This window comes from Vigna umbellata, chromosome 2 (assembly GCF_029865625.1).
Source record: "Vigna umbellata cultivar VRB3 chromosome 2, Vumbellata_1.0, whole genome shotgun sequence".
Lineage (NCBI taxonomy): Eukaryota > Viridiplantae > Streptophyta > Magnoliopsida > Fabales > Fabaceae > Vigna > Vigna umbellata.
The window spans coordinates 8,357,547-8,371,828 of NC_142166.1; the positions used below are offsets into that span (position 1 = coordinate 8,357,547).

The following is a 14,282-nucleotide window of genomic DNA, read 5'->3' on the forward strand; positions in this document are numbered from 1 at the left end:
GAAAAAACGTAAGAACCAGACAAGTCTCCCATTATCTAATTATAGTGTAAACTTAAGAAGAATTGTATAACAAGTTAGCAACAAAACTATATATATGCAAAGCAGGCTCTAATTTGGCATATATATCTAAATTAAGTCTCCCATGTGAAGACTCTATTTCTCAGTTAGTAAGTGTACCAGAGAGTGTCGGGCGCCGTACAAAGGACGCCCGAAATACCGAGACGCCCGAAATACCGGACGCCGTACGAAGGGCGCCGAAGGGCCAGGCGCCGTACGAAGGGCGCCGAAGTGCCAGGCGCCGTACGAAGGACGCCCGAAATACCAGGCGCCGTACGAAGGACGCCCAAAGTGCCGGGCGCCGTACGAAGGACGCCTAAAGTGCCGGGTGCTGTACAAAAGGCGCTCCTCAGAAAGGCCGCCCGCTCAGCTCGGCGCCCACGCCACACCCGGAGGGATAAATGCTCGACCACCCAAGTAGGCACGGATTGAACCTAGACTCCGTACAAACTCTCCTACACCAGCAGGTGCTGGGCGCCACGAACAAGGCCGTCCGCCGATCTCGATGCCTACGTCGACCGAAGGGGCGGAACCTCTGTTTGTAAGAAAAACTTTGAAGAACTCACTTGGAATTCCATCACCACAAGATAGACCCGCACTCTCTATACTCAGTGTTCTACAAGAAAATGCCGAGACGAAAACGTCTGGCACCAGGGAGAGCCGGACGACCTCGTAGAGGATCGTCCGCCCAATTTAGTGCCCGAGTCATCCATAGGTAAGGCGGACGCCCGTAGCGATTGGGCGGACGCCCGTTTCACCGGGGCGGACGCCCACATCATGATGACCGGCCCAACCACTGATCACTACGACCTAAGCAAATTAACCTGGTTTAGAGGTAAGTAAAAATTAGAAGCTATTGGGCTGATTGGGCCGTAATTAACTTTTCACTAATCCCAAGCCCATAGCGAAAACTATAAATACAGGTTCATGGTGAGTGGTAGATAGGTTACATTGAATGCACATTTATTGCTATCCTTGAGAAAAGCCATTGCTCTGAAACTGACTTTGGCATCGGAGAATCTTTTGCAGGTCTCTACCCCTCAGGATTGAGAGAAAGAACTGAGAATCAGGACAGAAGACCAGCTGCCAGGATAAGTGGACAGGAAGACGTGAAGGTTTAGAACTGCACGGCCCTACACATCCGAAACAGTAAGCATGAGTCAGAACCAGACACTAGCCACTACTCTTTCGAGCCATTCAATTATTTGGTATGGCACTTGAAATTATCCAAAATTAATTAATGGGACAGCTAGTCGGTGCGTTGAAACTGAGAAACATGTTCCCACTGACATGTAGTTCTCAATGTTCCCGTTTAACTTCAAACTTTGCAGCTACAAGAAGACAGCATCTCCTACATAATCATTGAAATTCAACACCAAATATTGACCTTTTACACAGTTGCAACTTGCCACCGCATCATAGAAAGAACCAGTAGACTGAGACATGTACGTAACAGTAAGTCCCCAAACTAGTATAAATACCATGCACTGCTTGTGTTATTCAGCAACTGAAACATGAAGAACATGGCTTCGTTAAGCTCCCTAGCTCTGCTACTTGCAGCTTTTGTTCTGTCCCCTCAAGTGCTTGCTAACTATGAGAAGCCCCCAGTAGAAAAACCTCCTGTCTACAAGCCTCCCGTTGAGAAGCCACCTGTGTACAAACCCCCAGTTGAAAAACCACCAGTTTATAAGCCACCAGTAGAAAAACCACCCGTTTACAAGCCACCGGTTGAAAAACCACCCGTTTACAAGCCACCGGTTGAGAAACCACCAGTTTACAAGCCCCCGGTTGAGAAACCACCAGTTTACAAACCCCCAGTTGAGAAACCACCAGTTTACAAGCCACCGTATGGAAAGCCACCTGTGCATGAGTCTCAATATGAGAAACCACCAGTGTACAAGCCCCCTGTTGAGAAGCCACCGGTGTACAAGCCCCCTGTTGAGAAGCCACCGGTGTACAAGCCTCCTGTTGAGAAGCCACCGGTGTACAAGCCCCCAGTTGAGAAACCACCGGTGTACAAGCCTCCGGTGGAGAAACCACCAGTGTACAAGCCACCAGTGGAGAAGCCACCGGTTTACAAGCCCCCAGTTGAGAAGCCACCGGTGTATAAGCCACCATATGGGAAGCCACCTTACCCGAAGTACCCTCCAACTGATAGCACCCGTTTATGATGCATGATAAGAGGTGTACTAAGTATGTGCTAAATAAGAGGCATAGCTATTATTACTATACCATTGCCATGCTCGGATTATAGATTTGCTTACGAATTGTGGAACGGATTACTCTTAGTTTCTTGGTTTCAAGTTGTCTTTTTTACTGTCTCTGGCCAAGATAAGAATATGCATGCACGGGGATGAAATATTTGTGCTTTGTACTCCAGCTTATGAATAGAATATCTTTTAAGCCTTCTGATATTACTTGTCTCGGCTGATTAATTATTAATCCTAAATCACTTTAACGCAATATGGTCAACTTAGAAATGGATCCTACATTCTTGTCGTGCAACGTAGGTGCATGGAATGTTCTGTGAAGCAGAGTCGGAAGAAGAGTGGTTAGTAAAGGTTACAGAGTCAGAAGAGTGGTTAATGAAGGTCAATATAGAAAGGTTACAGATCTGTTTGGTGTTTACTGAAGTGCATGCACCTAAACTAATATAAAGGTAATTATGTTGAAGGAGATTGAACTGAATCAGAAAGTTTTAAGCGTATGTGCTAGAAAGTTCTCCATTTTTACTCTTGAGAGAAAAAAAAATAAGCAAAAAGAATCAGTGTCTAGTAAAATAGAATTAACTCACAAACACAATGTTTCTATAAGGATTTTAAGGGAAAAAAAATGAAATTAGCCCTAAATTAAAATGATTTTTTTATGCAAAAAATAATAAAGTAGTTTTAGCTTATACAGAAATTCATTTCATTTTTCTTCTCTTATATTTCTTTCTGAAAAGATTTAATGAGAAAGTTTATTTTATAAAAAATGTTTTTTAACATATTTTTTTAATTTTCTGACAACGTTTACTATTGATCTATTTTAAATATATTTTTAAAAATAAATTCAAACAAACTAAAAAAATATAATAAAATAGTAACACGTAATTTATTATTAAAAAATTATTAAAAAAATTATTAGCATATCATAGTACTTTATTTTAATAAGGCAGAGAAACACAAGAATAGCGCTGAATCACCCCATTTAGAAGGAGGGAAAATGTGCTGGACCACAAGGTCATGATGCGAAAGGGGCTTCTTTTTGAACCACGTTATTTTCTTCCCGCACCCCTAAATTTTTCATTCCTTTCTATTTTATCCCTCTTAATTATATATATATATATATATATATATATATATATATATATATATATATATATATATATATATAATAATTGAATATGACTTCCGGATCCGGAAGTACACCACACAGGGGGACTGTGGTTGGTTTTTTTCACAACCCATTAAACACCCAGAGGCAAGTTTCTTCCCTAGTTATCACCCTATAAATCATTACCCACACACAACACTATTTTTGAGACGTTAAAATTTAATGTTTTTAAAGACTTATTTATCATATGTTATACAAATATCTTAAAATACAACATAAACTTTCTTAAAATATGATATATTTAGAATTAGTAAAAAACTTTAAAAAAAATATATTTCCATAACTAGAATTCTTTTTCTTTCTTTTTTCCCCCTAACTAAATAACCAGTCCTAGAATATAACATTTCACTAATTTCGTTGAGTGAGCATATATGTATATACTGGACAAAAAATCAACTTGTTTCGATGTTAACTGATTAATTTTGTTAAGCGAGACAATATACTCATTGAGTCAATATTTTTTTCTTGGATAAGTTAACCAATTGTGATTAGAGCTGAAGATAACGTACTGAATTATATTACACTACAGTTAATTATATTTTTAATAAACTAAAAAAGCTAAACTGCTTAATATAATATATAAAGTATACTGTTTAAGAGTTCTGTTTTAAAACTGAACTAATATTAGTTAACGGAACTGAAAATTGTAAGTACACTATTCTGAAATTTGTAAGCACACTATCCACTGCATAATTGTTTTCCCACGGTTGGTTTTTATGCGTTTAGTATTGGATAATTGTTTTCCCACGGTTGGTTGTTATGAGTTTAGTATTGAAAAGTTATGAACTTAAATAATTGTTTACAATATTAACAATATTAATAAAAATTAAGACAGTATAATTTTAATTTGGATTTAAATTATGGTTAATTCATCTAATAAATTCAGTTGGTGGTTAAATTCAAATGTTAAAAGTGCATTGTGCTCCATATTAATTTCTTTTATAATCTTAATTATTCACCAATTTAACAGTGAATAAATTGGACAAAGTAGATATTTTTCTTTAAATACTATTTATTTTATTATTTTAAATATAAAACAATATCTTTAAATATACCATTTTATTATTTTAAATATAAAATAATATCTTTAAATATACCATTTTATTATTTTAAATATAAAATAAATAGAATTTTAAATAATTTTTTCTTCAATTCCACAATTTAAAGTTTGTAATTATATATATTTTATTTACGGCTTTTTGAAATTGACTATGTTTATATTTGAATGCCAGTATATTTATGTTTGAATGCAAAATTTAGTTTAGATATATATTTTAGTTGTCGTTTTTTAATCACAATATGCTTATGTTTGAATGGATAGTATAGTTTATTTATTAGTTAACTGATATAAGTTCAGTATTTTAAAATTGAACAATAAAACAATACAGTTTGGATATTATATTAATTAGTTTAGTTTTTTTTAGTTTATTATAGTACAATTAACTATAGTTTAGTACAATTTAGTTAATTTTGTCCGGTCCTAGTTGTGACTTAGCGAGAAGATTCTAGTAATAAACTCTCATTCTCATTAATTCTTCATTTTCTTATATAATAATCTAAAAAGGACCAACTAACCTAAAACAAAAACAAAAGAAAAGTTTACATTTTCCTATGAGAAGAACACAAATCGTGAACAAATACAAATTTAAGGATAAAAATAAGTATGAATAGTAAGTATTTTCGCACTTATCAAATTTGGGCCTATTAATCAAGATATTCGTTAGCTTTTGAACTATCATGATTAGTTATAAATTAATGTAAATAGGTGGCCAATACAATATTGTACTAATCGAATAGAAATGGACTAAATACATGTTAACTTAGTAGTCTTACTTATATTCGATCAGGAATGATATGACTGAAATATACTTGTTAGTCATATACATTACGTCTTGTATTTCTATCTTTTTATTAATTTTTAGTATTTTAATTGTTTTTATTGTTTTGTATTTTTTTTCAAGTTAAGTTTTTTAATTATCTAGCAAATGTGGGTGTTAGCAATAAGTAATATATGTAATATATACTTTTTATAATTGGTGCTCAAGAACTCAATATAAAAATGAGTTGCTTATTTATTATTTTGGTAAAGGTTCCTTTCAGACATTGTTTTTTCGAAAAAAATAATAATATTTACATGTAAAATGGTGATTTTGCACCAATGACACTATAATTTGCTACTTGCGGGGTTAGAAAAAAAAAGGTATAAAGTTATTGGAAGATTTATATAGATTCCAAATAAAGTTAGGTCACTGTAGTTGTTGTTTATTTATTTATGGTGCACACTTTCCCGCTTTCAATCTCGTGTGTGGACTTTTCTAGCAAAATAGTTGAAAACAATGAAATTTGCTAACCATCTTTAACAGCAAATCAAACCAAGTGACACTATTCACTGGATACTAATTTCACTATAGCCAGCACAATATATTTTAGTTCTATTTAGATACATTCAATAGTTTAAGATAGGTTACTTTAAATACATCATTTTCTCTTCAATATTTTTAGATATCTTTATTTTAACTGATGTTAGTAGTTGCTTTTCATTCAATTCCTTTCTCATAGCAATTCCGTGGTAGGTGTATTTCTTGCAGAAAAAACAAAAAAGAAGAGCAATGTACTGCACTCATGTTTTTTATAATACACGAATCTTACTTTTTATCAATCAAACATACTTTTTACCAATCAAACATAGCAAATGATACCAAATCATTCAGTTTCTCCGGTGGAGTCACTTTTTTCTTGGATAAAGCAACAGAGAAGCAAAACTGAAACAGGCTACTACTAAATTATTTGGAGTGCTTTTGCATCGCACTAGGAACTAAACCTACAATTATAACTCCTTTCAACGGAAGTAGCATCTCGTGTATTGGAAAATGAAAAAAATAGTGGAAAAGATAGTTGTTCCATTTCAATTTCCAACTTGACAACTACAAAAAGACAAAAAAAGCAACACATTTACTGAAAATCCACACCAAATATTGACCCTACAGAGAGGTATCTATTTAGTGCGTCATAAAATAACTAAAAGACTGAAACATGTGTATGTAATAGTGAGACCCCTAACAAGTATAAATACCATGCAGTGGTTCTGTCATTCAGCAACTAAAACATGAACAACATGGTTTCCTTAAACTCCCTGGTTCTGCTCCTTGCAGCTCTTGTTCTGTCCCCTCAAGTGCTTGCTAACTATGAAAAACCTTACAAGCCTCCAGTTCAAAAGCCACCTGTGCACAAGCCCCCAGTAGAAAAACCACCAGTTTACAAGCCACCAGTAGAAAAACCACCGGTCTATAAGCCACCGGTTCACAAGCCACCGGTTCACAAACCCCCAGTTGAGGAGGAAAAACCAGTTTACAAAAGCCCAGTTCAGAAACCGCCAGTGCACAAGCCACCGTATGGGAAGCCACCAGTGCTTGAGTCACAATACGAGAAACCACCTGTTTATAAGTCCCCTCCAGTTTACAAACCACCAGTTTACAAGCCACCGGTTCACAAGCCACCTGTTGAGCAACCACCGGTTCACAAGCCACCATATGGAAAACCACCCGTGCATGAGTCTCAATATAAACCTCCTCTTCATAAGTCCCCACCAGTTCACAACCCACCACACCCTAAGTACCCTCCTGCTTCCAACTGAGGCACCCACCTGTGACGTTCAGAATGCTGTTTTAACTATATGCAGAAAATAAGAGGTGTTACCGCTACCATTGTCATGTTACAGTTTAGTTTACATATTCTCGCAAGGATTACTCGTAGTTCTTCTTTTCAAGCATTTCTTTGCCATGTTATGGCCAAGGTAATAGTATCATGGATGCATAATCTAGAACCGAGAATCACTGCTTTGTACTCCAGACTATGGATTATAGAACTTTATATTATTAATCATATCGTGATTCCTTCCTTATAACACTCTATCATAATATGTTCGGGATAAGTCGAAAGGTGCGTTTGAAAGAGTTTATTTGGACTTATGTCACTTACACTTCTATCAGTGTTTGAAAGAATTTATAAAAATATAATTTCTCTGTAGTTGTTTTGAAACTGTTTAGACAGATTATTTTTATTTATTAAAAAAATATTTAATTAAAAAGTGACACCAAAACTAATTAGTTTCCCTTAAATAGCGATATATATATATAATGCGGTAAAAACTAAGAAAAGTGAAACTATATAAGAAGTTTTATTTTTCCTTTTAATTTTATACTTGTATAAAATGTGGAAGAAATTCATGGGAATATAATCTTATTTAATAAGTAGTTTATTACGCCATGGAATTTATTGCCTGCGGGCAGATGGAAACAGATATGTAGTCAATAGGGTCATTATTTGGTATTTATTTAAGCAACGTGCACCTAAACTAACGTCAATTTGGTCGCTTGTGATATATATCAATTACAAATGGATTTTAATACATAAAAAAAACTTCGTCATATTCTGAATAGACGTTAATGATTTATAGTTATTGGATTTCAGTATTTAACAACAAAGGCTAAGATGTTTATGTGCCATTAAGTATTTCAGTTCATAGCTGACGAAAGATATCTTAAAATTGTTAGTTAGGAGATTATTTATTCATGAATTTAAGCTAATTAAAAACGTCTGTTTAATTTTATAAAATCAATTTGTAATATAAATTAATCACGTATATAGTTAATATGTGACTTTCATGATTATATATATATATATATATATATATATATATATATATATATATATATATAAATTGTGAGTTGTTTTGAAGACTAGTATATAGTTATAACTTTGATTTGATATCTTAAAGAATCCAGTATTGGTGAGCAACCACCATGTGTGAAGAAGTAGCAGAGGCACCACCCACCAAGCAATTCGAGACAGAGTGAGTAGACAGTATTATTCAGTGTTTCTGTGTTTGTTTCCTATGGTGCTATTGGTCCCTGTTTTATTAATGTCTCTATATCATGCTTCATAATTGCTTTCTCAAAACATACTTAAATGCCTATACGTAACCATACACATATCATCAGATTGTTTTTCCATAAAATATGAACCAAGAGAGTTTCGATACTTTCATTTTATAACTTATAGATTCGATTGTCAGATAAGTAAAATTTGATTGAGGATTTTTTTTTAAGAACTTTAATGATATTCAAACAATCCCATTTTAGGTTAAGATATTAATTATTTGTCCCATTCTCTTTTCTTCGTTTTCTTATAAATATTAGCATTTAGTCTGTATTAAATTTGTATATTCAAAATTCTTATATTTTTTATTAAAACTTTTCATTTAATTTTTTCATTAACTGAATGACCTGCTTCTTATATTCTTTTTAATGTATGAATTAATTGTCTCTATGTATTAAGAAATGTAAAGTTTCATTATTAATATAAAAATGATATTATAATTAATGTAAAATAACGAGTAATTTTTATTACTTTCATTCAAAACGTATTCAATAACAAGGTTGTCATAGTTGTCAATGCACGGTGTCACATCAAGAAGTTTATCCCATATTTGTTATCTACACATTTTTAATGAACATTAAAAAACATTTTTCGTTTTACATCAATTTCAATCTATTTTAATATGAATCATAAAACTTGATATTATTTAAAGTGTAATAATAAGTAAACAAAATATTAAAAATATATATATAATCATGTCACATAATTAATTAAAAAGTTAAACAACAAATGCTCAATTGAAATACAAAAATTTTAACGTCCTCACCACATATAGCATGCCTTTACATAGGAGTATCTTAGATGTATTTATTATTGTATTTGATAATTGTTGTTTCTTAAAGAAACTAGCTCCATGTGACCCTAAGAATGTAAGGACGTATTTTAAAAGGTCCTTCAAAAATAGAAACATAAAAAAAGTAATAAGAAACGTAAAGAACACGATTAACGAAGAAAATATAAACCACACACGATATAAAGAAAGACAATAAATTTTAAGTACTCTTTATGCGAATCTTAGAATCTAATTGAAAGACTTTAGCCATAAAAATCATTACAAATATCAATTTATACAGTATAATTTTTATCAAATGTTAACCTGTCAATATATTTATATAAAAGACGTAAATTTTTGTTGATTTGATTATAATTTCATACTATCATAATTATACATATCAAATTTGTTAAAATTGAATAAGTAAAATAATAATTTATGTATTACTTGCTTTGACTTACTTCAATTCTATTATTACAATAAGTTATTAATAGATCCTATTATAAATGACAAATTGTGAGTTGATTAATTAAACTTTCATTAAATTGTACAATGAATAATGCATATCCATCAATATATGGTATGGTGTACATCTTTTTTTTGGACTCAGTCATCCATATTTGTATATATATGATTATTTGAATTTAACTTTGTACAACAAGATTTAAAAAATAAAGTTAAATATATATAACAATAAAATCCATACATGGATGTCAGACTTTGGTCCACCCACTAGTACAAAAATTGTGTATAACGTTGAATATTTTGGACTTTTAACGGTGAATTCGCGAACGACATTATATCAGGAGACGTTAAATTGACGTCGAATTTAAAAAATTCAACGTTAAATTAACGTCGAATTTTGTCAATATACGATGTTAATCAATTTTTTTTAATTAATTGTGATAATTTTTTACAACTCTACGACACCTCTGAAAAACAGAAAAAACAACAAATTTTAGTTTTTGGTATTTTATAAAGCATGAACTATGAACATGTAGTGTAGTATCAAACAAGCAACAATAATCAACAACAAACAAATTCAATCAAACAACAACAACAAACAAGTTCAACCAAACAACAAAAACAAACAAGTTCAACAAAAAACAACAAACAAGTTCTTCAAAACAAAAACGGAAACTAACCTTAAATAGGTGGGTTCGTCGGAATAAAGTGTCGTCACCAGTGAAGAAGAAAGCAGAATGTGCCTATGAAGAACAAAAGCACTAAAATAATCAGTCAAAACAAACGAAAATCATACATAAAGTAGTTAATTAACATGCATTTGTATCAAATGAAAGAAAGATTACATGGGTCGTCAAACTTCGTTCGAGAAAAGTTTGAGAAGAGAAAAGGGTCTCGCGCACTAAGATAAAGTGAATGAATTTTCAATCTCTCACTCAATTTTTTATTGAATTCACTAACCTTTTGACATCTAATGTTGGGGCATTCAACATTTTATATCATTTTACGTCGAATTATAATTCTAAACGATGTTTAATAATTGCATTTATTTACAAAAGTACCATCGGTCATTTTTAGCGTTGACTATTCATTGGTTGGACGTTGAACGCATGACGTTATACACTATTTTTGCACTAGTGACCATGAATATATTCACGTATCTATAACAATAAAGTTAAGTATATATATATAACAATTTGAATATTTAAAAAGGGGAGACAATGAAAAATCTTACATGCACCCTAGTTGTAGGATTAAATGTTTAACATTCTTTCTCCAACAATGACCTCTCATGCATCATTTAGAGTAATATACAATAGCACATGACACTTGAGGCTAAATATTCTTAAATCTCACTCCAACTTTACAGGTTCTATTTTCAACCTGTATAATTTTGTTATCAGCTTTGCTAAAGGATCATCTCATTTTTTCTTCACCAACACTGCGTATCATGTCTTCTAAATGGTCACTCATCCATTCGTCCACATAATATGTTCCCCTTGAAGTTGTAGGTTTGTAGTACTTCTCCATGCCAACTCCAAATTGTATCACTCTTCATTATACCATAATGAATAAATTACTACATTACAATGTGTATCAAAACCAAAAAACTAACCTTGATAGAAGGGAGTTGTTGGCAGCAATGGAAAGTGAAGAAATTCCTGACACTGTTGTTTGTTGTGGTTGACCTTTAATGGAGCATGAAAACACGAAATCAAACCATAAACATAAACAAAATCATATCCTCCACTTGTAGAAACATATACATTTATGCTAAATAACCTAAAACTAACCTTTATTCTTCCTTGCACTCGTGAACAAAGTAGTTGGTTCACTTAGGGTGATGGAGTTTGAACTCGTGTAAAGCACGTCAATACTAAACGAAAAACGATATAAATCAATCAAAACTAATGAAACAACCCAACAAAGACAAGAGAAACACTCTCATAAGAGGTAAGTGACAAAAAACTAACATTTGTTCTTCGTCTCACTTGTCTTCAAGAATGCAAGTTCAAGCAGAAATAGAAGCACAAAGAAATAATATGCATGGATTTTTTTTTTTACAATTTTTGACAGATGTGACGTTGAAATGCAAAGAATTCCGACATCTTATAAGTATTTGACGTCAGAATCTAAGGTATCAAACATCTTATGTTAGTTAACTTTTACAGCTGTCTACCAAACATTTTAATGAATTCATCAAATTTGAAGGACATATAACATCTAAAGAGTGAAACTCCAATGTTAATTGACGTCAGAATTTCACTTTTGAGATGTCTAATCGGTGTTTTGACCGCCTAAGGGTCAGTTATGTAGAGGTTGAAATGATTCATGTAACTATATAACATCTAAAATGTTAGTTTCCAACATGTGGCATTCCAATGTCAAATAAGCATATAACGTCACAATAAAGTGATTTTTGACATCAAATTTGAACATTTATTTACAACAAAATCATCAATTATTTTTAACATTGACTTTTCTTATTCTAACATTAGGTGAAAAAGCCTATTTTTTACTAGTGATTGTATTTATATATTACAATTTAATCGGTTAAAACTCTCGTAATAATATATATATTACAATTTAATCATGTTAACGGTTAGAAACATCACTTTAATATTTGTGATACGAAGTAAAGACAAATACCATTTTATTTTGTATATAGGTGACTTCATAGCTCACCTTAAAATATTGTATGGTTTAATTAATTTAATTTAAAAGTTCAAGTCTAAGTAATTCATGTATATATATATATAGATAGATAGATACACTTAAAATCCATAAGAAAAATAAAATTATTAAAATTCCATTGAAAAGGGTGAACATACTAAGCGATTGTAAAGAAGAATACAGAAGCAACTCTAAGTTGTTTGATGTATATTGGATATTTGAAGTGGAAGACAAAGCAAGTCCTGAGTCCTTGGAGCCGTTAATCCTGGCCTCTCATTCATATCAATCGCTCTACCATCAGCCTTCAATCCTTTGGAATCCATCACCTCAAAATCAAAACACTGAATGATAGCTCCAAGCGATGCTGGCACCTCTTGCATCACTAAAGATACCCCAGGACACATTCTTCTTCCACAACCGAAAGGAAGAAGTTCAAAATGTTTACCAATTACATCCATCACCCCATTCGAATCTCCTCCTTCACCCACCGTCATGAACCGTTCCGGACGAAACTCTAATGGCTTCTCCCAATATTTTGGATTCCTTCCCATTGACCAAACATTCACAAACAGTAGTGTGTTCTTTGGGATCACATAATTCTCAATCTTACACTCTGCAACACATATTCTGTTAACCATAGGCACTGCTGGGTGCAGACGAAATGTTTCCTTAACAATGGCTTGTAGGTAAGGTAGATTTTCAAAATCACATTCTTCAACAACTTTGTTTTTTCCCACCACACTCTCCATCTCTTTTCGAGCTTTTTCTACCACCAAAGGGTTCTTCATCAGCTCCACCAATGCCCATTCTGTTGAGATGGCTGTGGTATCAGTCCCTGCTGTCAGAAAATCCTACCAAACATATTTCACCAATATACGTCAGAAATCATACTGTTCCTCTCCTAGGTAGTTTTGTATCTACAACAATTGATAAAACGTGAGAGATAAAGAAAGATATGTCAAATAAATAAGTGAAATTATTGAAGAAAAATGCATTAAGATTGTAAAAAAAAAAAAAACAAAAAATTAGGGTAAAGAAAGCAAGGGTTTACCACAATGAGGGCTTTAACGTGAACCCTGTTAATTTTGACTTGGCAGTTTTCATCCTCAACACAATCAAGTAAAACATCAAGAAAGTCTCTCACGTCACAATCTCCATTTTCAACCCTTTTTCTTCTTCTTCTCATTTCCTCTCGTTTGCAAATAATCCTTTCCACCATAGCATCCAACCTCACAAACAGATCCTCTATCCTCTTCCCAAAACCCTGAAGGTCCAATTTCCCCAACAACCAAACGAAATCCGAAACATTAAACTCCCCGAAGATCTTTGTCACTCCACGCACCACATCACTGCCTCCTCTGCTTCACCCAACATCATCCTCGAAATAACGTTATTCGTCAACCTAAGCAACTCCTCCGTCACATTAACGGCTTCACCAGCCTTGGCTTTCAGGGCCAGAACCCTCAGAAAGCCACGTGTCTCTTGCTGGCGCAGGTGGCGGAAGTTGTTGATGCTGCGTGAGCCCAGAAGCTCGTTCATGCTGAGCTTCTTGATGAACCTCCAGTACTCACCGTAGCGCGCGAAAGCCAGAGAGGAATCGTAGGTGAGGCGTTTGACGGCGATGGTTTGCATGCGGTTGATGAATGCGTGTTGGTAGGTGTGGAGGAGGAGTTTGGCGTAGTGGGGAGAAGAAACAATGATACAGGGAAGGGAAGCGAAGTGAAGAGAGAAAAAGGGTCCGTGTTGGAGGGCGAGGGTGTGGAGGGATTGGTGGAGGAGAGGACCCAACAGGTGCATGTGCCCTATTATTGGGAGGCGCCACCGTGGAGAGGGAGGGAGGAGGTGGTGGTTGAAATAAATGGCGAGTAAGAAGTAAAGTAGAGGTGCTGAAAGGAAGAAAGAGAGAAAGAGGAGTTGAGGTTCCATTTCTGAGGCTTTCTTAAGACAAAAAAGAAGGGCCTTGCATGCATGGGATGAATCTAGAGTGTTTATATAGGAAAAC

The 14,282-nt window shown here is 33.7% G+C and overlaps 2 protein-coding genes across 2 annotated transcripts; one reads left to right on the top strand and one right to left on the bottom strand.

Annotated features, from left to right (window-relative positions):
• The first annotated feature begins 1,545 nt into the window (after window positions 1-1,545).
• Window positions 1,546-7,314, top strand: LOC124849015 (uncharacterized). Its single transcript, XM_088105990.1, has 3 exons — window positions 1,546-2,161; window positions 5,633-5,639; window positions 6,635-7,314. Exons 1-3 carry the CDS (start codon window positions 1,572-1,574, stop codon window positions 7,064-7,066), a joined length of 1,029 nt encoding a protein of 342 aa, XP_087962116.1. The 5' UTR covers window positions 1,546-1,571; the 3' UTR covers window positions 7,067-7,314.
• A 5,157-nt stretch (window positions 7,315-12,471) lies between these two features.
• LOC124848731 ((2S)-flavanone 2-hydroxylase-like) lies at window positions 12,472-14,206 on the bottom strand. Its single transcript, XM_047326505.2, is given in 3 exon segments — window positions 12,472-13,131; window positions 13,332-13,630; window positions 13,633-14,206. Coding segments are annotated over 3 exon segments (1,533 nt in total).
• Window positions 14,207-14,282: the final 76 nt, after the last annotated feature.